The sequence below is a fragment of the Xiphophorus maculatus genome, chromosome 19 (assembly GCF_002775205.1).
Source record: "Xiphophorus maculatus strain JP 163 A chromosome 19, X_maculatus-5.0-male, whole genome shotgun sequence".
Classification (NCBI taxonomy): domain Eukaryota; kingdom Metazoa; phylum Chordata; class Actinopteri; order Cyprinodontiformes; family Poeciliidae; genus Xiphophorus; species Xiphophorus maculatus.
Genome location: NC_036461.1, coordinates 8,395,666 through 8,421,999, shown reverse-complemented (window position 1 = coordinate 8,421,999; position 26,334 = coordinate 8,395,666). Strand labels below are relative to the sequence as shown.

Genomic DNA, 26,334 nt, shown 5'->3' with positions numbered 1-26,334 from the left:
TTCTTAATTGGATTCAGTGATGATAGTATTTAATGGTATCAAACTACAATGTGTTGCATGTGTGATAAATAATTTGTGAAGGCATTGTGTGTCTTCTAGAAAATGCTATTGGAAACATGGTAAAAGTCAGATGAAGTGAACCAGGTGGAGATTTAAAGGGATCAACGGAGGTAGGTGGAGAAAAACTAAAACTGACCTCAGTCTGTGTGAGGAGGCTGACTGGAGCCTGAATGCTTGTTAGAGGCAAAATCCTGAGTGTTCCTAATTGGTCCAGCCTGGACCAGGCAGTCTTAGAGAGAAAGAGGGCAGTCAGTCTCAAGATCTGCCTTTGGAGAGTGCTGGGTAGAGGGGGAGCAGGAGTTACTGGTGAATGGGGGGCTTTCTAAGTCACATGAAAGTTTGTGGGGATGAATGTACCATAATTAGATTAATAAGAAGCTTAATTTATCGCAGCAGAGGATATCAGCGGCTCCACGTTAGAGGCAGGCCAGGAGATTAGCCCCAATCGGCGTTTCCAAAACACGATTAGCCCCCCGACACAAAGACCGGGCTCTTTCTCAGGTTCCTACCACAAGGGCCAGGATTAGAGAAACATGTTGAATAATCAGCAGTGCCCCGCGTGCTCCGTTAAAGTCGGCACCTCATCCAGGGGTGTGGTGCAACTGTCCACAGCCCACTCACAACACTTATTGGATAGAATATTTTGAAACCTATGAAAGTCTAGAATAACTATACCAACTCCAAGATGGTCCGACCTGCCAGTCTAGTTTAATTGTCATCTAGTTGCATTTGTTCATGTCAAGTCAAATCCAGTGAACACTGGTTTACTGGGCTTGACCACTAAGTCATCAGGGTATGACAAGAGTCCCCAGGAATAGACAACTTGATGGCTAAATGACTGTCCCACCCTGAATACTAGTAAAGACCTCAGCATATGCTTGCTCCAGTTCAAGCCACCAGACTTATGCGTCATGAATACAGGGCTCTTACTAAGCCTCAGATCCCTTGATCCTCTACATCCTCCACATCCGGCCTCTTGTTTGAGAAAAAAGAAATCCCAATGGGCCCAGAGCCAACATTTTTCCAAAGTATCCCATCTAAAGAAGAGAGGCTGTCACTGTTAGTAATCTCCTAAAACAATATCTGCTGAGATGTCGCATCTGATTTTTTTTATGGAGAAGTCATTTACACAACAGTTTCTGATCACCTAAAGTTAAACATTAAGTGAACATGTCCGCCTCGAAGCTGCACTGAACAGTTACAACTAATGAATTAAACAAAACATTTATAATTCCCTCAGCTGTCAATGTCACTTTGTGAGGTTGACAAGTCCTATTTACCCTTGAGCTGCCAGCAAACTTTTGTACTCCCTGCTGTTGTGCCACCACTGCAGCCCAATTATCCTGCATGACTATGCACCCCCATGCATTGGTGATAATGTGTGCAGAGTCAACATGTCCTACAGACACAGCTCACTGGAAGGGGTTAGACCAGCAAACCAGAGCAAACTCAGCCATGTAGACCACTACAGCAGAACGCAAACCAGGATGGATTCGTATTTACTTCCTGCACAGGTGTGTGCTTGTAGGCTGATTACACACCTTGTACAATGTGGAACCACTTCTATGTATTTTTGGATAATTCACATCAAACCCTATAGCCTAAAAGGGAAGAAAAGGTAAATATGTCTGGAAAAATATGTAATTCTGACATTAAGTTTAAAATAGCAGTGCTTCATCAGCATTCTTTCTTGGGTCACAAACAATATGTTTATTTTTGACACAGGACTTAAGCAAAGATGGAGTTTTTTGTAGTTAATGATGAAGATAAACCTTTGTAGAATCAGTGGCATGGATGGGGTTTCAGTCAGGACCCTCAATAGATGTCAACGATACCTGAACAATACACATTTTTGTGGAAGACAATGTAAAAACTATGGCTCTTCTGCATGAGTCACCTGTCCTAGATCTGCAAAACATTTTTCTGTAAAGGAGTTGATTATGGAGACTCCAAATGGAGCATGATGGAGAGACATTACTATCAAAGGAGTCACACTGACTCTGTAACATACTAATCTGGTTTGGCTTCAAGGGAAATGAATGGTGCTGCTCCCCTCTCAAGTGCTCTTTGATCTCCTACACCTGGAGGAAGATCTTTTCTCTCAATATCATCCAGATAGGAGAAATGCAATCTGGCTTCACTATGCATGAGGAATAGTATACATCTTACCTATAAGATGCTAAATGAATATAAACACAAGCACTGTTAGTCAAATTAAGTCATATTTTAAGTCATTATTCAAGAACAGATTCTAGTCATGTCACCTTTTATCCTTCCTTTGAACTTAACCTTTGTAGGTACAATATGGAGATGTGGGCCATGGCAAATTTCATATCTATCATCCTTTACATGAAGTCCTACTTTTCCCAAGTTTGTTACCTCAAATTTATGAAGACTTCTTTTGAAACGTTTGAGACTGAAATAATTATTTTACTGCTCCATTTTTTATGGTGCCAGTTTGCATTGAGCCAAGGAGGTTTTTAACAAGTCATCTGATAAAATACAAAATGAATTAAAGTAAACATATTCTCTAGAAATGCATTTGTTTTATGTGTGAGCTCTACCGCAAAATGACGTCATTTCATCTCAGGGAAAAATCTTAGCAATTGTAGAACAGGTGACGTCACTCTGAAGGGAGCAGGTGCTTGATAGCATTCCTCTTTCAAGAAAACATCAAAGCTTTGACTCACAAGGTAAGGACATTGCTGCTTTTAGAATTGCACTCAAATCAACCATTCTTAGAGAAATCAAGAGCTTCAACGAGAGCGGGTCAATTCATACAAAGTAAGAAAAACGTCTAGAAAGTTCCAGGTTCATCTCTTAAAGAAGATTCAATAAGGAGATTAAATTGACACCAGCGCAGACCTCATGCAGGAACAGTAGAGGGTTAAGACAGTAAAAATTTCTAAGACAGATTATGATTTTGCAAGAATTTCCAGGATTAGAAAAGAAAAGGTCAACTCTGCAATGACTTTTGCATCATGCAAATAGTAAAGCATCCCAAGATCATTCATGTTTGGGGTTGCCTCTTGTCATTGGCCCTAAACGTACTTAAAATGCTGCCGTGAATAAAAAATGGAGCTAAGACGACTTTGCCCAACAAGGAGTTTGCCGATCAACAACACTTGTTCTAGCAAGATGGAGGTTATGGGAAAAATATCTAGCATGCAGTGCCTCAAGGATCAAAACACAAAATTTTCAGGGAAATAACCAGGAAACATAATCCCAGTGAGATAACATTGGCTCTTTGGATAAACATTAAGTATTTCTTAATAAAAACCTTTAAAACTTGTGAAATTGTTATTTTTTTAAAATTTAGCATACCAAGAAGCAGTAAAACTTGCAAGAAGAAAATTTATGTTAGTTCTAATACTCTCTGCTCTCTGCTTGTTAGATAGCATCTGTTTCACTCTTGTTTGGTGAAGCTGTTGTTGAACGAGGGAAAAACAAGCAAACACTGGGCTTGATCAGGACATGTGCACGTCCTGCTCCGCTCTGCTAGCTTCCACGTTCAGCTAACCTTCGCTATGCTCCAAATTAAAAACCCCGGCCATCAGGCAGACAGCTGGCTGCCTCCCCTAGGGGATGCCAATTAAGTTTGTAAAACATTTAGACAACAAAACTGTACAAGAGAGAAAAAACCCCATAGAGGCGTCCGTCCCCACAACTCCCAGCAGTCCTTACTATAACCTCCCCTGCTCTCCCATCTGCAGCAGCCTCCAGATACACCGCCTCCGAGCAGAAATCAGGCCCGAGAGATCTGCAAATATGTTCAGAGAAATACATGAATACCAAATCAAAGCCATTGATTTTGTCATGTTAATGTGTTGTTATAGCAAATTAGGCGATGATGTTTTATTAATACGTTGGCATAAAATTCATCAGATACTGACTGGCAGCTCAGCTTTTTCCCAAGGAGTCTGGCAGCAGCACTAGACCACTTCATTGCTGAAACAAGCCAGAACACTTCAAATCTACCATTGCTACAACAAACTAAAACTGAAGAGTGTCACTTCAAACTTTTAGACAGCGTCTGATCAGGGGTCCAATATGGCAACACAAGGTTCTGGCCTTAGGGGGTGAAGCTGGGTGGGGATTAGAATAATACCTAAGTAGCTTTCTGAAAATTGAACCCTTGAGTAAGAAAGGGATACGGTGGCCTTAGGCACAGAGTGTGACCCACGCTCTCGTGTTGGATGCTTACATGGAGACTTGTGTGTTCATCCAGACAGCCCCCTCCGCTGTTGTGTCAGCTTGACATCTATGACGTGACAGATTGAGCGACAGCGTGAGTAACTAATTGAGACAGGATCTAAGAAAGATCCTTGAAGCTTTGAGTAAGTGAAAGAGTGTGTATGTTGTCTCCCAGCACTCCCAGCCCACTCAAACACAAAACCTTAACCTGCCCAGGGCATCTCTATCAATGTTAACTAGCTTAGTAATTATTAATTTGGTCTAAGAAAGTTGTTTCCTGTGGTTATTATCGAAGACAACACTGTTAAACCAAAAAGGAAAAGTTTCTAAGTAGAAAGTTTGAAAATAAGATGGAAATGTCTTGGGAATCTGAACTCATTTAATATCCAGCTGAAGACATACAAACTTGCTTTACCTTAGCTTCTTTTTAAGTAATACTGTATTTTTCTTCTAATCATCTATACTCTATGAAGTTTACTTACTTACTTTATACTGTTGAGTCCAAAATTATCCATATCCTTGACAGATTTGGGTTTAAAAAATATTTTACTCTTATCAATAGGTTCTTTCTTACTGGAAGTAAAATGAACATTTTGGAGTTGTCCAGCAAGAGTTTTCACTTCAATCTGATAGAGAATATGCAGAGCTAAAGATTAAGGTGATGGCAAGGACACCCTCCAATCTCAAAGACTTGGAGCTTATTAAGTTGTAATAAATCATCATAATTCCTGTGGAAACATGCACAAATCTGGTCTGTACAAAATTGTCTAGAAAACAAATGCTAAATATTGAGAAGGATGTAAGCAATTTTCAACATTATTATTTATTTTGTCCTTTACATTGTTTTTTTTATCTTCTAGGAGATATCTGTCCCATTTCTCTACTCAATGTCTTTGTTGATAAGAATGTAAATTAATTAAATCTAAATCTGCCAGAGGTGTGAATAATTATGAACTCAACTATAAGAGTGGCTCTATAAGAGTGGCATTCAATTAAGTCATCAATTAATGGTTATGTGTGGAGGAGGATGTAAGCAGCACATATGATTGACAGCACTAAGCCCCTCCTTCTGGCTCTGATTGGTTGTTTTTGATGGGGAGTTGTGTATTCCAGATGGCAGTAGGATCACAGAGAGGAGACAGAGGAGCTCGCCTTCTTGTTTGTCTCATATTATACTGTAACATACACAGTGACAGTTTTAACATATATGTAAAAAACATTTTTATAGAAATTACATACTGCAGCTTTAACATGGATTGAGTCTTCATTATGTGAGATGTCATTGGAGACACACACTCTCATAAAGGTTTCATCTCCTAGGTGTTAACTGTGCGAAGGAGCCAGGAATTAATCTGGGAATGACTTTCAACAGACTGTGTGCTGATTCTCTGTCCACACTTTGAATGAGCTAAGAAAAGCTGGGATTGTCGACAAGAATTGTGAAATGTGCAGTTAATTATGTTCAGTTTTATGTTTTCTTTTCTCATCGGAACATATTGTTGAGATGGTCAGGGCGCCTTATCGCTCTTAACCTTGTATCAGTGCTGTAACCCCCTTCTCATTTCTTGCCCTCCGACTATTTAAATATGATTTTAACATAATAACAGGACTTTTAGCATCTTAGCAACTGCACCTTCTCTCAGAATCAGCTCAACTAATGGGATCTAATCTATACAATAATGGACATTAATATATATGCAAATCAGCTGCTGCTATATCTCTTCCGGGGGAGATAGTGCAAGTTTGCATACTCTTGTGTAGTTTCTGTCACGCGTGTCACTCAGTTTGTTAATTACTGTTAACATTGCTAAAATGCAAATATGCAGTTTTACAAATACTGTAGCACTTGATTTCTTCAGTAATAATGTTCTGAGGAGAACAAGCCCCCTGCTCCCTTGAAGGTCCATCAGGCTGGGGGTGGGGGGTATTTAAAGCATTGGGGGTTGAGGTTGTAGGTCGGCTGTTCAAAGCCACTTTATGTATTGTTGGGCAGTAGAGGATTAGGTCTCTCCAGGCTGCAGAATTTGCTTTCTAATTAAAAGGGATAAGATGTAGAAAAATAGTGAGGGGCATTACTACTGTAGAAAAGAAAAGGGGGGAGGAAAAGTGCAATTCTGAAAAGAGGGGGTAGAAGGTTTAGTGTCACCAGCAGTGCTCAATCACAAGACTTGGGAGAACTACCAAGCTCCTTCTCTGAATCTCTTCATACATTTTTGTTCTGTGAAGTTGAGTATTGTAATTACTCTAACTTCTCTGAATCTAAAAACTTTTTAATGGTAGCTTTTCTCTTCATGCCATTCTAACCAAAGAAGTTTACTTGATTCCTTTCTAATGTATGTTTTTGCATGGTTTAAGAAAACAATATTTTATATCAGAATATGTTGAGCTTTTTTCATGTTTTTTTTACTGTCAAATGTAGGATTAAGTGGATCCTTACTGTATGTTCATATTTAATAAAGAAATTATAATAAAGTGCAGTGATGCACACGTAACTTGGACTTAAAATTCAACCTGCAAAGATTGGTTTATTCAAATCAATCTTTTATTGTGACCTGGCATCTCAAACTATGATAAGTTCATGATCTTGTTAGGTCGTCATGTCCCAGTTTGTTTTCTGAGTGTGTGCCATCATGTTTAGAACTCTATTTGTTCTATCTTTGTTGTATTTCATATGAGTTTCTTGATTTCTTCACTGCTAAAATAAAAACAATGACAACAAATGAATGAAAATGTGAATTAGAAAAAAAATGAGGCAAACGACATGTAAAATATTTTATCTCAGATCTCAGAGAAGGCTACGAAGACAAAAGAATGTGAAACAAGCATAAACACAAAGAAATAAATAACTAAAATAAAGTTTTTAAAAAATGCTTACTGGTGGCTATTTTTCAACTGAATGGTTTTATGTGGCTATTTAAAGAATAACTATTGCATGTCTGGTTTTTTGACTTAATAAGTGGTTAGTTTGGTTAAGCAGGAATTGGATACATTTCCACATTATTCAAACATCTAATTTGAGTCACTTAAAGGTATAATGCTGAACCCGGGGGGTGCGCTCTGAGACCCAGCATGTGCTTTTTTTTTTAACTCCTTCACTCCATCGTCTACCCTTCCTTTTTTCTGTGCTGCTGTTTTGTTACCTTGTCCTCCAGCTGGGATCCAGCTCTCCACAGGCTCCTTCCACTCTGCACTTCAGCCTCTGTTTTCCTGAACCCTGGGAGGTTAACGACATGCCAATGAGATGCCACTGGAGAACAAGCCCTCCACCGTCCTCCCCATTAACAGCAAACACAAGCTCTACAGCTTCATGCCTGATCAATCTCCTTCAAATAGTCCAGCTGAAACTGAGCTTATTTCTTGTTAGTGTCTGATTGCTGGAGCATCCCCATACCGCCACCATTACTCCTCCATCACTTTTTTTTCTTTTTTTAACCAGGCTCCATGCAGTTCTCACCTTTTACTCCCAGGCAATCCGATCCTATTTGGAGTGTGTGACGAGAGCCATTCTCCATCACCTCACTGATCAAGAGCTCCCCCGTAAAGCAGACCCAAGGATGATCAGGTGAAGATTTGGGAAGAGGAGGGAGTGGGGCTTGTAGTGAAAGAATCTCCAGTGAGCCAAGGCGAAGATTAAACGGCAGCTAACCACCAGGTCCTCCACCCCCCGCCTCAACTGCCCCTTTCTTCCCTCTGTGGTATCCTGAGGGGGAGCACCAGCGAGGGAAGAGCAAGGGAAGGCCAGCAGCACAGTGGTGGCTGAGCCATCTTGTCATCATAGCAGGACAAGCATTTTCAACCGTGTCCTCTGTACCCTCCCATCTTATTCTAGACACTGTGCTGCCCTCCACTGAAACCCATCAAAATCTCTCTACTTGGCCCCCGTCCCCACCCCTTGTTGGAAGAGTGCTCTCCGCTGGTGTCTTTTCTCTTTTAAAGGGCAGAGATGAGTCCCAGGCTCTGCGGTCTTTTCAGGCGTCCAAATTAATTTGCGTCTGGTCAGCAGCATAAGCAGCAAGGGGCTATTTGATGAGGGTGTAGGGCAATGACATGCACTGGCAGTCATGCCTTGATCTCTTGCTTTCTTTCCTTGTCACTTTCCCCCTCACCTCTATGCCAGATTCATGCCAGTCTTATCCGCATGGGTGCACCTCAAAACAAATCATACACCACTTAGTGGTCCAACTGAGAAACAATTCTTATAGGGTTCATATTTTCACATTTTATTAGGATTTTAAGAAATAGACCGACACAAAGTAGTCTATAATTGTGAAGTGAAATCTGCGAAGATCATTTTACAAAACCTGCCACAGATTCTCAATTCGATTTATGTCTGGACTTTAATGAAACCATTATAGCGCATAGGTATGCCCTTTATCTAAACAGTTCCCTAATAGCATTTCCTTTAAGTTTAGGGTAAACATCTGACCAGATTCCATGTCTCACACATTTTCTTCCAGCTTCTTCTGCTTCCCTGCGCCTGCTGAAGAAAAGCATCACACAGCATGATAATGCTGCCATTACCATGTTTTACCAGAGGATTTTTTTTTTCCCCACACATGACCCTTTGAATGCTCGCTAAAAAGTTCAGTTTTAGTCCTGCCTGATCAGAGCACCATGTTCATAATTGCATCTCCTACGTGGCTTCTGGCAAACAGCCAGCATGTTTTCTTAAACCACTATCTAAAGATATTTTTTCCCCTCTCTTTCACTAAGGTGAGATTTATGAAGCGCATGACAAAGAGTTGTGCTGTTAAAAAATTCTCCAGCCTGAGCTGTGGTAGCTCCTGCAGAGTTACCATGGGGTTATTAGATGCTTCTTTGTGTGATGCTCCTCTTGCAGAGCAACAAAACAAACAACAGATATCTCCTTATTCATGTCTTGGTGGGTTTCCTGAGATATTCAGAACTTAAGATATTGCTGTATGACTTGACTTAAACGTTTTCCTCCCTGTCTGTCTGTTGTGTTTCCTTGGTGTTCATGATGCCGTTTCTTCACTAATGTTCTCTAGCAAACCTTTTGGAATCTTATATGCTCTAATTTTGTTCCATTCCTGGTGTCTATATAATAATTAAACAATTTTATTTGAGTGCATGTGAGTAAAAGAAACCGATTGACAATTCAAGCCACACTTTTTAAATTTGTGCTTGCAGAAAAAAACACATTTCACAATTAATCACTGCTTTACATTGTTTTATAACATTGAATCCCAATATAATACACTGATGTCTGTGACTGTAACATAGAGGTTGTATTTTTGTTTTTGTTTTTTTTCTCACATCTTGTCCTGGAAACAAACAAAAGAAAATTGCCAACCATGAAATGCATTGTTCTTATTGGAAACTAAATATGGATGCACTTAAATGAGTCATTTCTGAAAATCCCCACTGCTAGTTTTCTGATCAATACCTTGAGAACAGATCCGTTTCATAATAATGAACAGGCAAAGGACATCTACAAAACACCACTCACTTCGTTCCACTAATGGATGTCAGAGTGAACTTCATGCAATTTGACATGCATTTGAAGTTGTGATCCAAAAAGAAGAGCAATGTTAATGCCTAATTAGCACCATTAAATAATAAAGCAACTTAGACTAATAATTACTGTATGTAGCCATTCTACTACTCTCGCTGACAATTAACCTTCCTCAACTGGTGAGTTACAACTCGAGCAAATCCTGTTATCAGCAAATATAACACATGGCACGCACGCATACGCGTTTCAAACAGCACTCAAGGAAATCAGTGTCGTGTTGACGGTTGGAAAGCAGAGCAACAAAACAAACAGCAGATATCCCCTCTCAGTAAACACCATCCATCCCCTCATATTCACTGTCTTACTGGTGGCTTAGAGGGGGTGGGGAACCAACTTTAGTTGCTTGTTGTGAATGTCATCAAACTACTTGCGTTTACGCCGGCTTAATATTTCCGGGACGACGTCTCTTTAAACACACAACCAAGAGCTCAGGGGGTATCAGTCCAGTTCTGATTCAGGGTGTAGTTTTTAGCTGTCTGTCACAGTTTTAGACAGCAAAGAGACTTGCTGGTGTTTAAGAGACATGCAGCAGTGCTGGAGAACATCACAAAGGTCTCTTCTGACCAATGTTCAATGACAATCCTGATTAGGTCTGTGATACTAAATCACTGGAGCCAAAAACAAGATTACCTTGAGACAAAACAAAGGTGAAAAGGTTCTGGACTGAGCATTCTCTCAAAATCTCTCTCCCTCATCCCAGTTTGGCACCACTTGGCTCAATGCCCACTCACATTGTGTGGACGGCCTTGCCACTGTTGCCATGGGGATGTGTGGACCTGCACAGGCCTTGAAGGCAGAACGGCCTGATGGTGAGGTGGGGGTTATCGTCAGCAGCAGACCACTTTGGGCCGTCATCCAGAGGCCTGAGCGCAGGGGAAGCAACCCTCTCTCATCCCTGTAGGGCTTCTCTCCCGGGGGGATACTGCCGCTGTTTCAAACCCAACCGAGGATATGAGATGGCGCTTCAGTGTGTTCGCTGGGGGTCAGCTGCCTGACTCCCATAAGCCTGGGACAGACGGGGTGGGCTTGAGTGGGAAGGGGCCAGAAGAGGCTAGCTGGACGGTAGCCCAGCGCGGTGACTGCCTGTCTGCCCAGGCGCTGGGCCACACTGCCACTCCTCGCTGGGCTCGTGCCCCTGCTCTTGGGTTTCAAAGAGATGTGTTTGGGGGGGGACTGGCTTTCCCTTGTCTTTACAGGATCCTAAAGACTCCCCTCCACCATCACCTCAAACAGTTTCTTACTCCCACTCTCTCTCCCAGCCCCCCAAATGCTCCTCCAACAGCTTTTCTCCTTCAGCCATGGACCCTCTCACACTGTGCCATTCCCACCACTGTTTACTTACATTTTGGAGAAAAAAGGGGGAAGGTTGAGCTGCTGCACTGCACCCATCTGCCCCATGTCTTTCCATGCTGTGGACCATGATGCTGCAGCATGGCTCTCTGGGTGCCATAAAGACTTTGGCAAGTGGGCTGAGGCCTTCGACCAAGCCTCCCTTTGTACTCTGTGCCTCACACCGATGCCCACCATCTGATTGCAAAACTCACACATCAATATTCTGGGTTAGACATGAGAAGGAAGCAAGGCAGATGTATTAGAAGTTGAATTTGTTCTTTCTGAACGCTGATGAGGTTGAGAAAGATCTGAGTCACAATTGGTGCCACAGTGTCTATGAGGCCACCAGCTACTGGCGCATCATCAGTAAGTATCCTGCGAACCTAAAATGACACTGACAGGCTGCGTTTCACTTGGCTGAGACCTCTGTTCCTCCTGCTCTCTGTCTAGGTTGCTCTCTTCATTGCTCACTGCATGACATTTCTCTGGCAGGTCCTCTGGTGAAATTCTTCCCCTCCTGGTCTCAGCATTCCCGTGGCCCTCCTCCCCGCCTGGGCAGAGTACGGTGGCTCGGGTAGGGTGGGACATTGCCCCCACCTCCTCTCCAAAGCAGGTCCAGAGCTACAGCCTCTACAGCAACCCTCAACGCATTCCTGTAGCCACTAACCAGTCCCCCCAGCAACCAGGAGAGAGGTGAAGGAATGAGAGAGGAAGGCTGAGTGCCTGTTTTTAGTTTACCAGCTGGAGTCCTACACTGCTTAAGATCACAACAAACTCTGATAGAAAGTTGTCATTCATACAGTGTTCACTGTTTTACTTTTTTTTTACTCTTTGAAAATGAGTTGATGTGATATAACTCATGAAAGAGAACAATGGTGTTCCTTAATATTCTAAGGAGCTAACAACAGCAAACTTGTATGTATGTGTAGGATAGACCCACACAAAGTAGCAAATGTTTGTTCAGGAAATGAAAATGATGCTTTGTCTTTAAAATTGTTTTTATGTACTTGGCTTCCATCTGTCAATAGTTTATTGAAACCCATTCCTCTGAATGGGAGGAGGTCCCAGTCGGGAACCTGATAAAGGGAATGTATCTCCCTTTGGGGCGAAGAAAACTTTGGGTTCCCCCAGAAAATGTGAAGCTGAGAAAGATGTCTGGGTTTCCCTTCTGGACCTGTTACCCAAAGAACCTAATTTCTGATAACTGAAAGAAAATGGATGGATGAATGCACAGCTGTCTGGATTAAGTCAACTGGTTGCACTAAATTTCATCCGGGATGTAGGTGCTGAATATAATTACAAGTCACACTTTCAGGTTTTAATTTATAGCCATTTCTTCCACAGTTTGTGATAGTCTATCACTAAAAATTCCACTATAATTCAACGAGGTTTGTTGTAGCAAATCATGAGTATGGATATCTTTAGCAACTTCTCTGCATCTCATCCCTTTTCTCTGAGGTTTGACAGGATGGAAATTATGCTCTGTCTGTCCAAATCTGCTCCTGGACAGCTCAAGTAAGCAACAGGACAGGAGCCGGACTGTCCCCTCCTCTGCTCCCTCCCACTTATCCCCCAAGCAGCGCCAGACGCTGTGTTTACTTTCCTAATTACAGGGGAGGGGCCGGCTGACAGGCGAGCCATCACAGATTCCCCGCAGGCCCAGAGGGCTGGGAACCCTGCAAACACCCACCGCTGTCTCCCGAATGTGACGGCGATGTCCAACTGTCAGAGGGGGAGCCTTCACTGGCAAAACCCAAAGGCCCAAAGAGAGATATTAAAGACATGAGAGGAATTGGCAGAGCTGGCACTGACAGCAAACTGCGCTTGAGAAGTCGAAGTCGGGAGCTGGGGGCATCGCCAAAGTGTCATTCAAAGCGAAGTGGGTTTTGGACAAGGCACAAGTGCTGATTCTAGCGTACATACACACACACACCCTGATTTCTCTTGCTCTTATCGAGTTACACACACCAGACCACAAGAGTTTGGATACCAAAATACACTTAGTTTTAATTCTGGTCCATATTTGACTTATTGAACTGTGAAGACTGTGGACACCCCAGTTAACGGCATGTTTCTGGATTTTTAGGAGAATAAACTTTTCAATGAACCATTTTTAGTGCAAGAAATCCAAATAATTAAACGTTGGCCTTCTCTGACCAGACTATATTCTCCTAATCTTTTTGGCTTTTTAAAATTTTCTGCATCAAACTTTCACCAAGGTTCTGCATGCTTTTGCTTCAGCAGTGGAGTCTTACGCAGTGAGTTTGTATAGAAGACTTAATGGTGGAGTCCAGTAGTTATTTTCATGGAAAACCTGTTCATTCTGGAGTGCTCTGCAAGAGGATCTTGGCTCTTGGACAACTCTTCTTGTTATTCTTTTGACTCATTTGGAGGAAATCCTTTGAGGAGTCCCCGCTGTGGCTGGGTTTTGGTGAATTGAAGCTCTTATTCCTTCTGAATAATGGTCCCAATGGTGCTCACTGTAGCATTCAGATGTTCAGAAATACATCTAAACCAACTACAGTCGGTATGTTCAGCAGCAATAAGGTTGCAAAAGTCTTGAGAGAGCAGGTTGCTTTTACCCATCATGGAAGTATTTGTGTGATACCTTTGTAACGAGAAACCTTTTCATAGACTAAACCAGTTATTAATTTGCTCTCTGAATGTTGACAGACTTCATTTATTTTCTTGGCTTTCTTCGGCTTTGTCATTTCCATTTTGTGTCCAGTAATATTGTACACAAAAGTTGTTTTAATTTGTTGTTCTACTTTTTCCACACATGAGAATTGGGTTTTGATTTCTTTGCTGGATTATTTGTTGTCATGTTCAGTTTTTTTCAATAATATATCATCCAGTAAGAGGATTGTAGTTGTGTTTTGGAGGGGGTCCTGGGATAGTTGTGACGTTATCACATATTCAGGTCAAATAAACTAAATATTTTAGGAAAAAGGTTAAAAACCACAGAATGCACTGCATCTCAACCCCTCCTCAATTCCCTGCAGGCAGCACACACCTCATCCCTGAGAAGCAAGACAAGAAAACCTCTCGATGAATCATAAATACTCACAGTTGTGTGACCATTTCTAAAAATTTATTATGGGGATTACACACAAAATCGCACAATGTAACATTTTTCAAATGTGTCGTGAATGCCTCCAAGAATCCAATTCAAATCCTAGGTTACCAAATAAGCCTGAACAAATCCCCCTTGCATTGAGTTCTTCCTGCTTTGAAGACTGGGAAGGTCCGGTCTGCAGGGCAGGTTTTACCACGCCGTGCAAACTCCTCAGAGCACACAGGAAGAGGGGCTACTAATGGTGAGAGAGGGGGACAGAGTAAACCTTCAACAATAGAAGCAACAATGGTTTTTCGCATGGAAGTTTAATTGCAAAACCAGTCACAGTCAATTAATTATGTTTCAGTCACAAGCAATTACAGAAAAAAACTGTTTAAGAGTTTTAAAGTTGAATATTGAAGGGATGTTTTCATGCAAAGCTTCCTTCAGACGTTTCTCATAAGTGTGAGTTTCCCTCCGCTTGTTTGTCTCTGTCAGCCCGTCTTGACCTTGACTTCTAGTGGACGTTGACTGTGTTCACTGCTTCAACTTGTTTGTTTGCAAACTCCTGCATAAACACAACACAAGCAATTAGGGCAGTAATTGAAGAAGTATGCCATATTATCAGAAGAACCAAACTTGGTAAACACAAATAGGGCCCACATTTAAACACATCCTAGATATTAATAGAAAAACATCCAATTTTTATTATTTTCATTTTTAAAAAGTGTAAGATATGAACATTGTAAGCAGTGGATATGCTTGATGTACTTTATATGAAAACATTATGTCTGTATCCTGGATGCCTGCACTCGGCTGTGCCAGTAAACTCTGAAAAGGGTTTTTTACCCCATTAATCCTTGGGGACGGGGGTTGGTGCGTGCTGATGACCTCTGGGGTCACTTACATGTTACATTACACAAAGGTTCAGCTTCTTTAAGATAAGGTAACTCAGCAGGATAAACTCTTTATTGGACCTTTAAAAGAATTATTTAAAGCAACAGTTCAATTTATCCATCAAACTTTGAAGGCTGATTAAAAATATAAGTTTAGACAAGATTATGTATCTTATTCTACATCTGCATTAAATCAGTTGGTAGGTAAACATATAAGCTTTCTAAATTTTAAGAATTTTGAAATATATATATGAATTGAGTGTTTTGGAGACAATCAACACTTTTTTTACTACTAATAAGCATGATAACCCACACATACTTCCACTCCTGTACATACCATTACTGTTAATGCATAATGCAGCTATATTTGCTCTTGCACACAGTCTTGTGGCATGTTACAGTTACAAATTAACCAATTAACGTTATTAATGAGATTAAAAAGCATCTACCTGTCTGTCTGTCTATCTATCTTTTTCATCTGAGCATCTAAGATACTCTAATAAATTCCACAAATATGACTCTAAATTAAACAGTAACAGAAGGAAAAAATGTCCAAATCATGATTATTATGATTATATAAATGCTTTGTTAGTTTTTGGTTTTTTTGTTGTTGTTTTTTTTTTAAGATTATAATATATTGAACCAACACATTCCTCATAGGCAGCCATGCGAATATCTGTTAGGGCTGGGAGAAAAGAGTTGAAAGAGATGAAAGCTGCCTGGGAGGTAATAAAAAAAGGCAGGATGTTAGATTTGTTTTTTTTTTTGTATACAAGAAAATTTAGATTAATGCACTACTTTCAAGATGGAGAGGTTTTTCTTATTTAATTTTAAAACTACACATCTAATTATTCCACAAAGTGCTGATTACTTCTACTGACGCACAGAGCAAAGAGAGGGAGAAGGGGGCTGTCTGCCTGCAATTACCCAATCTGAAAATGCGATGGGGTTTTTTTTGTTGTTTGTTGTGGGGGTTTTTTTCTTTCAAGACTATCAAACAGGAGGTCAAACAGGCAAGCCTGCGCGGTGCGTTTCCAAAGATGCGTGGCCGCGTATTAACAGGCGGAAATCACAGGTTGGAGCGGGCCCGGTGGAAAAAAAAAATCCTCGCCCTCAGGTTGAGCGCAGCGCAGGCGGAGATAAAAGCCGCTCGTCGTCAATTAGCCGGGAGTCAGTGGGAGCGCAGCCCGCCGCAGGCGCTCCGCCGCTTCTCCCTTTAAACGTCCTTTTAAGATACAAAGTCCCCGCGGAGGGGCCTCGCTTTGCACTTTAATAATTTATTTAGCGATTTTAAACGGTGAGATGCGGCAGATAACAGCATCAGACATCATCATTCTCCACGCTGCAGTTTGAAAACGTCTCGCATTAGGATCCATTACCATGCAGCTGCTATAATGAAGCGGCCCGGAAGAAGGCATTCTGCATATAGAATGTATTTTTATATTAAAATAAAAAATACATGTCCTAGTTGTTTCAGACATCATGAGTTTATAAAGTGATTTAAAAGAGTTAAATATGTGCGTTCTGACTGAAACGTCATCCATGTGAAAGTTACAAGAAGTTATGAAAAGAAAAGCTGTGAGCCAAGTAAAATTTATGGTCAATATTATTTCAAGAATAAATAATATTTTGCATTTTTACAGTGCTGTGTTTTTATGTTCGTTGGATGCAGCCCACACTGTCGCCGATAAAGTTGGGTATATTTTGTTTCCTCTTTTTGCTGTGTTTGAATTTCCAGATATGTTTAAAACTCAAATACAATTTTAGAAAATATACACTTTTTCAAAAATGCTTTACATTGTCAAAATAATTTTAGAGGAAATGATTAAATATTATATTACGACTTGGGCAACAAACAGCATCTGTCTATATTCTTCAACAAAACAAACAAAATGAACCCCTACGTCACTTCCACAATTTAGTGTATATTTTACCAATTACTAAACAACTGCATGTTTTTTTTTCTTATTTTGGTTATTGTTTTTAATTGTTGTATCAGTCTGTATTCCATTTACTGTTGCTGCAATGTAAATTTCAACACTATATCCAAATTACCAAATTAATGGCAAATTAAAAATTTTGCTTTTGTTGAAGTCATTAATAATTTTGAAAAAGATACAATAAAGGAAATGCATAGAAAGGTAAAGACTCCTACCTGCCTGTGGTGCAACTTTTCCCAACAGCAAAACTTTTCTCTGCTTCTCAGGTCCAAGACAAATCCAACTTCTGGATCCATGAACGCACCTCCTCCGATCGAAATCTGTCAAAAGAAATGTCACTGACTTTATGAAGTTTGTTCTGGGTGTGTGAGCTGCGTTGTATGCAGCTTTGGGGGAAAAGCATTCCTCCCAGCTGTCACGACACCTTTGACTCTGGCCCTTTCCACACGAGCCACGCAGGAAGAGGGAGAAAAAGAGAGAGGGAGAGAGAAGGAGAGGGATGCAAATGACAAATGAGTAAAAAAAAAAAATCCACGCTCTGCCTGTGTTTATAAATCTAAATCAATATTCAAATCTGTTTGAAGGGAGCGGGTGTGTCCGTGCAGGCGCTGCAGAGAGAGCGAGTGTGTGTGTGTGTGTGTGTGTGTGTGTATGTGTGTGTGTGTGTGTGTGTGTGTAAGAGAGAGAGAGAAAGGGTGTGTGTGTGTGTGTGTGTGTGTGTGTGTGTGTGTGTGTGTGTGTGTGTGTGTGTGTGTGTGTGTGTGTGTGTGTGTGTGTGTGTGTGTGTGTGTGTGTGTGTGTGTGTGTGTGAGAAAGAGATGGTGTGTGTAGGTGTTAGAAAAAGCCTCTTAAGGATGATACATTTACCAAGCCGTGACAAAAACCCTCAGCATGTTATTTTGAAATGGGCACACAGGTTCAAAAACGTAAGTGACGCAAAGGAGGATTTTCTTTGTCCCTCAGAGACTGTTGGTGCTCAAAATATAACATCTGTTCTAGACAGTCAGGATAATTAACCACGATTATTATTATTATTATTATTATTATTATTATTATTATTATTACTAAAGAGGCCTACCTTAATAAATAAGGTAACATCAAGTGATTCAGGCGGGTCCCTTTCTTCGTCTTCTTCCATCGTTTGTCCTCACTTGGATATCCAACCCAGATGAAACCCCACCGGCTCCTCGGTCTGATCCCCGGTGCATTTCGGTGCAGGCCTGCAACATCTTCAGACTGGCTGGCTCTGCGGACCGGAGGACAATTTAAAGGAAATAAGTCGCTCTAAATCCCCCCTTTTTTTCTGCGACGCACTGGAATGTGAGAGCCCTGCAGTAGAGCCCCCCTCCTCCTTTTTTACCCTTCAGATTAGTCCCTCTTTTATTTAAAACTTATTTTTGATTAAATAAAAAAACACATTTTCAGCCTTCTGTTGAATCAGATATTTTTCAAACAGCAATAAGACTGCGTCTGATCGATGCATCTGCACAAAATGTCACTTTCTGCTCTATTTGTTGGAAACCCTTCAATGTCAGTCTTTATATGAAGGGTTTCTCTCCTCTTTCTCTTCATGATATAAAGTAACTTGCGGTAGAAGAATGAATAAACATTAATAAAGTCTGGTGTCATCGTCCACCGGCATACAGTTTACTTCCCATCAGCGCAGCCTCTCTGCGGTGAGATGGGGATGCTGTCAGTCGTACTCTCGCTGCCATTGGCTGAGGACCGTGCGTCAAAAAAAAAAGTAGCTGGAGACGTTTGTTCCCCGAAAAAAAAGAAAAGAAAAGGAAAAAAAAGTGGCGGGGGGAAATGGGAGGAGGGGTGGCGGGGCTTCCCACCAGTGTGAGAGACGGAGACAGAGAAGGACCTCAGCTCAGTTCTGCGGGCTCCCCATTGGCTGGCGGTTTGTACAAAATCTAACTCAAACCACTTCAGTCTGAACAAATCCTAAAGGCGCACACGCAGCCTCCTCCGCAGCTCCACCGCCGCCTTTAGCGTCATTTCAGAGCCCGATGCTGCGCTCATCGCTCAACTTTTATCTGTGCTGTTGTTCTCATCAGCTGGCTGAAGGAGGTTGCTCCTGCTTGGTTTTTGGAGATTTTGTGAATCGGACTCGTTGACTTCTGCGCGGTTTTTTTTATTTTATTTTTTTTTTTTTGTTATTTCCCTCAAACAGAGGAAGCAAGAAAAAGAAGCCAATTCTACACCTAAATGCCAGGGTAAGTTGTTATTATTATTATTATTATTATTATTATTATTATTATTATTATTATTATTATTATTATTATTATTATCCAAAATAAATAATGATTAATTAAAAAGGTCAGTGCAGTACGACACTTACTTTTTTCTTTCGTTTGATATTTTTTTTTTTTTTTTTTTTGCTTTGTTTTTAGCAACAGTATTTATTTTAGGTCAGGTTAGAGAAGAAGAAGAAGAAGCATAAAGCACCCAGGGATCGTCGATCAAAACAAATTAAACTACACTATGGAGCCACCTTCAGCTGAAAAGAAACCATAGGGCTGAAGCTTTTAAGTCAAAAATGTATTTAACTGCTATTTTATTCCTGAAATCGATTTTCATTTTGTTTTTCATTTTAGTTTTTTATTGTTAATTTTATTTTATTTATTAATTTGTTTTATTTTGCACCTTTATTTGTGGCATCTCTGCTAAGCAAAGTTCCTATTTCGAAAACATAAGATAATCACAGTTATTGTTCGTAAAGATTTTAACATAAACAACATAAAAATGGAAGACTAATCGACTGAAAACAACAATATTGATGATAGCAAATTTAAGGAATATGAAGAAAAAATAATTCCGGGGCCTCTTGCGCCTCCTGTGACTGCAGAAATAAATAATTCAGCAGCCAATAAACCAACATGTCACTTTTAATATCTTCAACCTGCTTCTTTACCGAAAGCACGTGGATGAGAAGTTAGTAATTTTATTTTAAGTTAGATAGAACGAGGGGGGGGGGGGAAACAGCACGTACATTAATCTTAAAATCAAACTGTGTTTAATTTTCAGGCTCTTTTTTTTCGAGCCTGCAGAACCTCAAGCTGGCTGCCACTTGAATTACCACTTTAATTCATCAGCAGCGCTACATTTATCATAATTATTCGTTGGACGAGCGGGTAATTATTATTATCGAGCGAGTGTAGGAGAGCAACTGGTTGACGGGCTGGTGTGTGTTTAAGTGTGACAGATTGGGATGAGGGGGTTAAAACCGTTGGATGGAGAGGGAGAAGATGCAACTAATCAAGAGGCACAGTGGGGATAGCGGGTGGCGGAGGGTCACTGGAGTCGAAGTGACAACGATCGCGTTTACTACACAACGTCACAGCGCGGATTTAAGAGCCGCCACAGTCACATGTTCACTGAGGAGGCATATGTGCTCTTTTTGTCTGTGGATTAACCCAATTTAAATGCAGAGCTTGTGTTGAAAATTGTCAGAAATCGAAAAACAAAAAGTTTTTCATTTAAAGCGAACCCTGCTTCTTTTTCTTTTCTGTGGATGTGTCTATATAATTTGTTTACATGAATTAAAAACAAAGAGATATTCGTTTCAGCCATAATCAACTTCCAGTTTTTCACTTAACTAAACAAGCAATAACGAGTTTAATTAAATTTCTAAGTGACTTGTTGCAGCTCTGATGCCCGTGCTTTGTTTGCCTTCATCTGAGAGGGCCGCGGGGGTCGTATAGTGGTAGGGGCAGCTGGAGGCGTATTGGAAGTTTTGTGAGAAGCGACGTGGGTCTTTGGACAACCAACACGATGTAAACTGAGCTAATATACGTGCAGGGGGGGGAAAAACTCACATCTGCTCTCTGTTATTTTGGAACAGGTATCCGGTGTAACACGGAGCCCACGGAGATCAAAGAGAACACGAGGGGCGCCTTCGGAGCGACATCAGTTTTCAAAATTTTCTCCAACTTCAGCCCTCAGACAAACATTAGCATGATGTCGTATCTAAAGCAACCACCTTACACTGTCAATGGCCTGAGCTTAACAACCTCCGGGATGGACCTTTTGCATCCATCAGTGGGTTATCCAGGTGGGATTCGGTTTTTTTTCCCTGAGAAATAACTTAAATAATTCAAGTTTTCTTCAAATGCACTTTTTCCCTTCAAAACAATTAAAGCAGTCTGACGTAAACAATAATAATGCACCCAATATGTATTTTTTCCTTCTGTTTGACAAATTGGTTGATTCTGAAAACTGAATACTTCAATATTAAATCTATATTTTATTATTTTCTATTTAGAAAATTAGTAATTCTGTATTTACTAATACAGAATTACCGTATTTACATTTTAAAATTTAAATATTTAAAAAAAATAATTATCTACTCTATTTGAAATAATTATCTACTTTATTAGATATAATTATCTACTCTTTCATCTTGCACTCAAGATGAAAGGTTTATGCGTAATTACGCACACAAAAACAAAATGTGCGTTTAGAATATTTCAGTCCTAAATTAACATTTTAGTTGGGTGTCATCTATCTTATTCACATCCGTAAGGAAGGTTCAGTAAATTAATATTTCTGTTTTGTTGCAGCCACGCCACGAAAACAAAGGCGAGAAAGGACTACTTTTACGCGCGCACAGCTCGACGTTTTGGAGGCGTTGTTCGCCAAAACCAGGTACCCGGACATATTCATGCGCGAAGAAGTGGCGCTGAAAATCAACTTACCTGAGTCCAGAGTACAGGTGAGCTAACAAACGAATATAAGATGGAAGAAAATCTTTTACGGTATTTCATAATTGTTTTCAATAACAAGCTTCTCTGCCATATTTAAGGTAACACATTCTGTAAATGTCTGCGAATAACTGTTAGGGATAATTAAAAATAATAATTTGTATTCATTTGACATCCTATAACATAAACACAAGGGATGAAATTTAAATTTTAGTGACATGAGGCACAAGCATGTATTCTAAATTGGGCAATAGATATGTTGATTTATGATTAAAATGTAACATTTATTTATGTCTATCTTATCATTGTAGGCAACAAGATTTTGTGTTTTACTTGTTTTTAGGGAAAATAATTGTATTGTGATTCCACTCTTCTTTTTTAATGATTTAATTAACTTAATTTCAGTTTAATCTCTGTAGGAAATATACAATTATAAGTTTGATATAGAGTTGCAAAGTTTATAATGTGTCATGTTATAAATTATGAAGCCAGAACTATCTGTTGGCTACATATTTTTTATTTTTGTTCTTCCACTGCATTTGGGAAAATGTATAATTTAGCTCCATTTTTATTTTTTATTTATTCGCATTTATATATCTTATACGGAAAACAAAGCACAGATTTATTATTTAGAAATAAAAAAGACACAAGGAAATAGGAAGATACCTGCAATGTTTATCAAACTAAATTTAGTCAAAGCATAAACCGTTGTCTACTTTTACAACAGTTTTAGGTGGGATCACCAACATGTGAATAAAATCTTCTCTTTTTTTGGTTCCTTTTTTCTATTTTTAATTACAATTTCCTTTTCTATGTTACTTCTAAAGGTTTGGTTTAAGAACCGGCGGGCCAAGTGTCGCCAGCAGCAGCAACAACAACAGAACGGCGGACAAAACAAGGTGCGACCCCCAAAAAAGAAAAGTTCCCCAACCAGGGAGGTGAGCTCGGAGAGCGGGGCCAGCGGCCAGTTCACGCCCCCCACTAGCACCACCACAGTCCCCGCCATCCCCACCAGCACTGCCCCGGTGTCCATTTGGAGCCCCGCGTCTATTTCTCCTCTCTCGGACCCCCTGTCTACCTCCTCTTCCTGCATGCAGCGGTCCTACCCCATGACCTACACTCAGGCCTCGGGCTACAGCCAAGGCTACGCCGGGTCGACGTCCTACTTCGGGGGCATGGACTGCAGCTCTTACCTCACTCCAATGCACCACCAGCTGTCGGGGCCCGGCTCGACTCTCAGCCCGATGAGCACGAACGCCGTCACAAGCCATCTGAACCAGTCTCCGGCGTCCCTCTCCACCCAGGGCTACGGGACGTCCGGCCTGGGCTTCAACTCCACGGCAGACTGCTTGGATTATAAGGACCAAGCGGCGTCATGGAAGCTGAACTTCAATGCAGATTGCTTGGATTATAAGGATCAAACATCCTCATGGAAATTCCAGGTCCTGTGAACAGAGCAGTGACGATCACATGAGACGCAGTTCAGCCATCCTTCAATAAAACTCAACATCAGACTGGTTGAGCCTGGCTGCGCTCTCCTTTTTTTTTATCCCGGTGGTCTTCGGTACTCCTAAAGGAGAGGTTTAATTTATTTTAGCACTGGCATATAGATTTTTCCCCCTTTCATTCACAACTTGTAGCCCCTCATCCACCTCTATCATTGCGTGCCTCTGTGCGTAAAAACACCTGTTGAGGACAACCGCAGCCACGGAACTAAAACTTCAGTGAGTCCTGCTGAAGTGCAGACCTCTTTAAAAAATGAACCTGCTGGCAGAGAGACATGAGGATACTGTGTGGACATGGATGCACTACTTTATTTAAGAAAAAGTGTTTATAAGGAATCAATATGTAGTTTCTAAGAGACAATCAGTGTGCGTCTTAAATAAATGGTACATAGGTGTTTTTTTATCTGTGCTATAGCCTTCGAAACTGTGATCTGTTGTATTGTATGCAATTTGTGAGCCCCCTCTCGCATCAGACTCTCTGCTGTGATTTTAATAGATTTTTAACTTTTTTGGGACAAAAACTGAGCTAAAAGTAAGATTCAAAAGTGACACAGAGACGAGATTTTTGTTTTCTGCAGGCACATTATGGAGGGTTAGGCCATACTGGAAAAGACTCTCAGCTGCTTGCTCCCCCCACCCCACCCCTCTACTGATCTGATTGTGGATCCTTCTCTCGGTCCCCCAAAGAGAGTGTGACCTCACCGCTGAAAAGACATGAATAAAGATCCTGTGGGCTTACTCTTCTACCAAAAATACATGTGTGTGTGTGTGTGTGCGTGTGAATGCGTGTGTGGGGAAAAAAAAAGAAACAGCTGTGGATACTTTTCCAAGCAGGTTTGAGTCACAAGGACTGTTCAGCTTTTATTATGCTGTTGAGATATTTGATATATTTTCTGGGGGGAACGGAAGTAGGTCGCCGTTTTGTTGGTTTAAATGCACAGTTTCGCTTTAATTGGGCCAGTAATTGCCATCCAAGTGAGTAATAATTACACTTGTCAGTTTCAACCGAGCTCTGTTTTCTCATGCATATTTTATAACCTCTTGATCCAACACATCTGAAATAATTACATGTTACAGCATGGGGCAAACAGGCGTTTATTTCAAAGCTGATTTGTAGTTTAATTTGCTCATCACCTTCACTGCTAGGATGCGTGAACTAAAAAGGCATTTATCAATTTAACCAACAAAACGCAACATATTACTTTCATTAGTATTTTTTGTTATTATGATTGAAAGTCGAATGAATCATTCCGGGAGGCAGAATTAAATTAAACCAGGGCCGCTGGCAAACATAAAGTCCAGAATCTAATCCACAATTTTATTTTCTACATATAAACTACATAAAAATGAAACAAAAAAGCAGAAGGATTTCTCATCTAAAAAAGGCTTGTCATGATTTATTTGTAATATATTGCAAATTAGAGTGAAAAAAAATATTTTAGCTACATTGTAGATTCTAAGGTTGATGAACTTCCATTTAACGTTTTAATTAAAATAACAGGCTTTCATCAGCACAAACAGTCCTGTACATAATCCTTTAGTCTTTTCTTATTCTTTTATATCTTTCATCCAAACTGCCGTGTAATCTTTTTAAAGTAAATCTCCAGGGACCTTTTGTACTATGACCACTTGTTGAAATGCTCACGTTTTTATCTGGAAATTTTACCGAGTAGCATTAGATATATTTTCAGGAGTATCGTGAGGAACATAATGTTCTTATTCAAAGAGTGTACTTTGAACTTATGAAGAACAAAATAATGGTTATCATAGGCCAGTGTAAACAAGGAGAATTTACAGAAATATCCAAGAGCATCCATAATATAAAACACGATGGTTCATCTCAAAAGGAGACATTCACTTCTCAAACAAGAAATGCTGTATTTATTACTTCATTAATTGTCATCAAATATTTTTGTTTTTTTCAGCGTAAAACCACTTTTAAATGTCCGACGCTTATTTCCCTGCCTTAATCATCCCATTTCCATCTTATTACATATGAACAATATGGTAGTAAAGTTGGGTAATTAACCACATTTTTGAAACTAGATCACGTCAAAATAAGCCATGTCTCTTGAAAGAGCAAAAATTAAACTTTCAAATGATACAAAATGAAGTACTTGGAGCAAAACATAAAAGATGGGCTGTATTTGAAAATACTGGACACTGCATTCTTTGAATGAGCTAAAAATTCATATATTTTACTATATATGCTAATATATATATATCTTTCATCTCAAAGTTACCCTGTAATAAAACAGTTAAATTCCGTTACGGCTTTAGGTTTTAATGTGCTACCTGAAGATTTTTATTGTTTCTCCAAACAAGAGTAATTAAATTCCTATATTGAGTGGTCTCTATTAACTTTTCATGTAAAATACGTTCCCCCACTTTATTCAGACACACAAAGGTACCTGGATGATATTTGTTGTGTTGCATTGGTGAGAAACATTTGCTACTCCAACTGAGTTTGTTCTTTTCTCTGTTGCTCTCGAGTCCATACTTCAGACTATAAAGTCCGTCTGGGTTTGGAATCCGTAATGAGTCTGCACAACACTGCAGTGCGCTAATTGTCAGAAGTCCAGCATTCAATTAGCATCCTTGACTTTGCCAGTAATCTCTCTTTCATTGGAGTCTCCGCTAATTAAAAGCGTTTCTTGAAATAATCATCGTTAAAAAAATACACTCTGATTCCACTCCTGCGTGGTCAGGAAAAAAAGGAGAGTGTGCCAAAAAAAAAAAAGGCTAAATATGCAACAGCCGGTGTGACCTATACCAAAGGGTATAGTAAATTATTTTCAGGTGTTGTCCCACTAATTTGTACTACTTTTTTTCTCAGTTAATGCGCAACAATCAACCACATAATTGTAACAACTCAAGTCCATGTTTTAAAGCGCACAGATATGCACCGTTATGGCGCTAAACAATGAAACTATTGAATTTGAAAACAATAGGTTAGACTGAGAGAGGTCTGCATATTCATGAGATCACGTCTGTGCCGTCAACAACCCCTCTATACAAATTCCAGGAAGAAGAAAAGTGTTAAATAATAGACTGTAGGGTCGCTTTTAAATGTCACCCCTCAGACTAAGAAACGTGGAAAAACAGGAAAA

General features: G+C 40.2%; 1 protein-coding gene and 1 long non-coding RNA gene across 2 annotated transcripts; one reads left to right on the top strand and one right to left on the bottom strand.

Annotated features, from left to right (window-relative positions):
* Positions 1-14,493: 14,493 nt before the first annotated feature.
* LOC111612307 lies at positions 14,494-18,716 on the bottom strand. Its single transcript, XR_002754540.1, has 3 exons — positions 18,092-18,716; positions 17,229-17,333; positions 14,494-14,745 (listed from the first exon to the last, which is right to left on the bottom strand). It is a non-coding gene; the product is annotated as an uncharacterized LOC111612307 (long non-coding RNA).
* Positions 18,717-18,835: 119 nt separating this feature from the next.
* On the top strand, positions 18,836-25,964 carry otx2 (orthodenticle homeobox 2). Its single transcript, XM_005797715.2, has 4 exons — positions 18,836-19,232; positions 20,861-21,070; positions 21,579-21,730; positions 22,547-25,964. Exons 2-4 carry the CDS (start codon positions 20,974-20,976, stop codon positions 23,168-23,170), a joined length of 873 nt encoding a protein of 290 aa, XP_005797772.1. The 5' UTR covers positions 18,836-19,232; positions 20,861-20,973; the 3' UTR covers positions 23,171-25,964.
* The last annotated feature ends 370 nt before the right edge of the window (positions 25,965-26,334 follow it).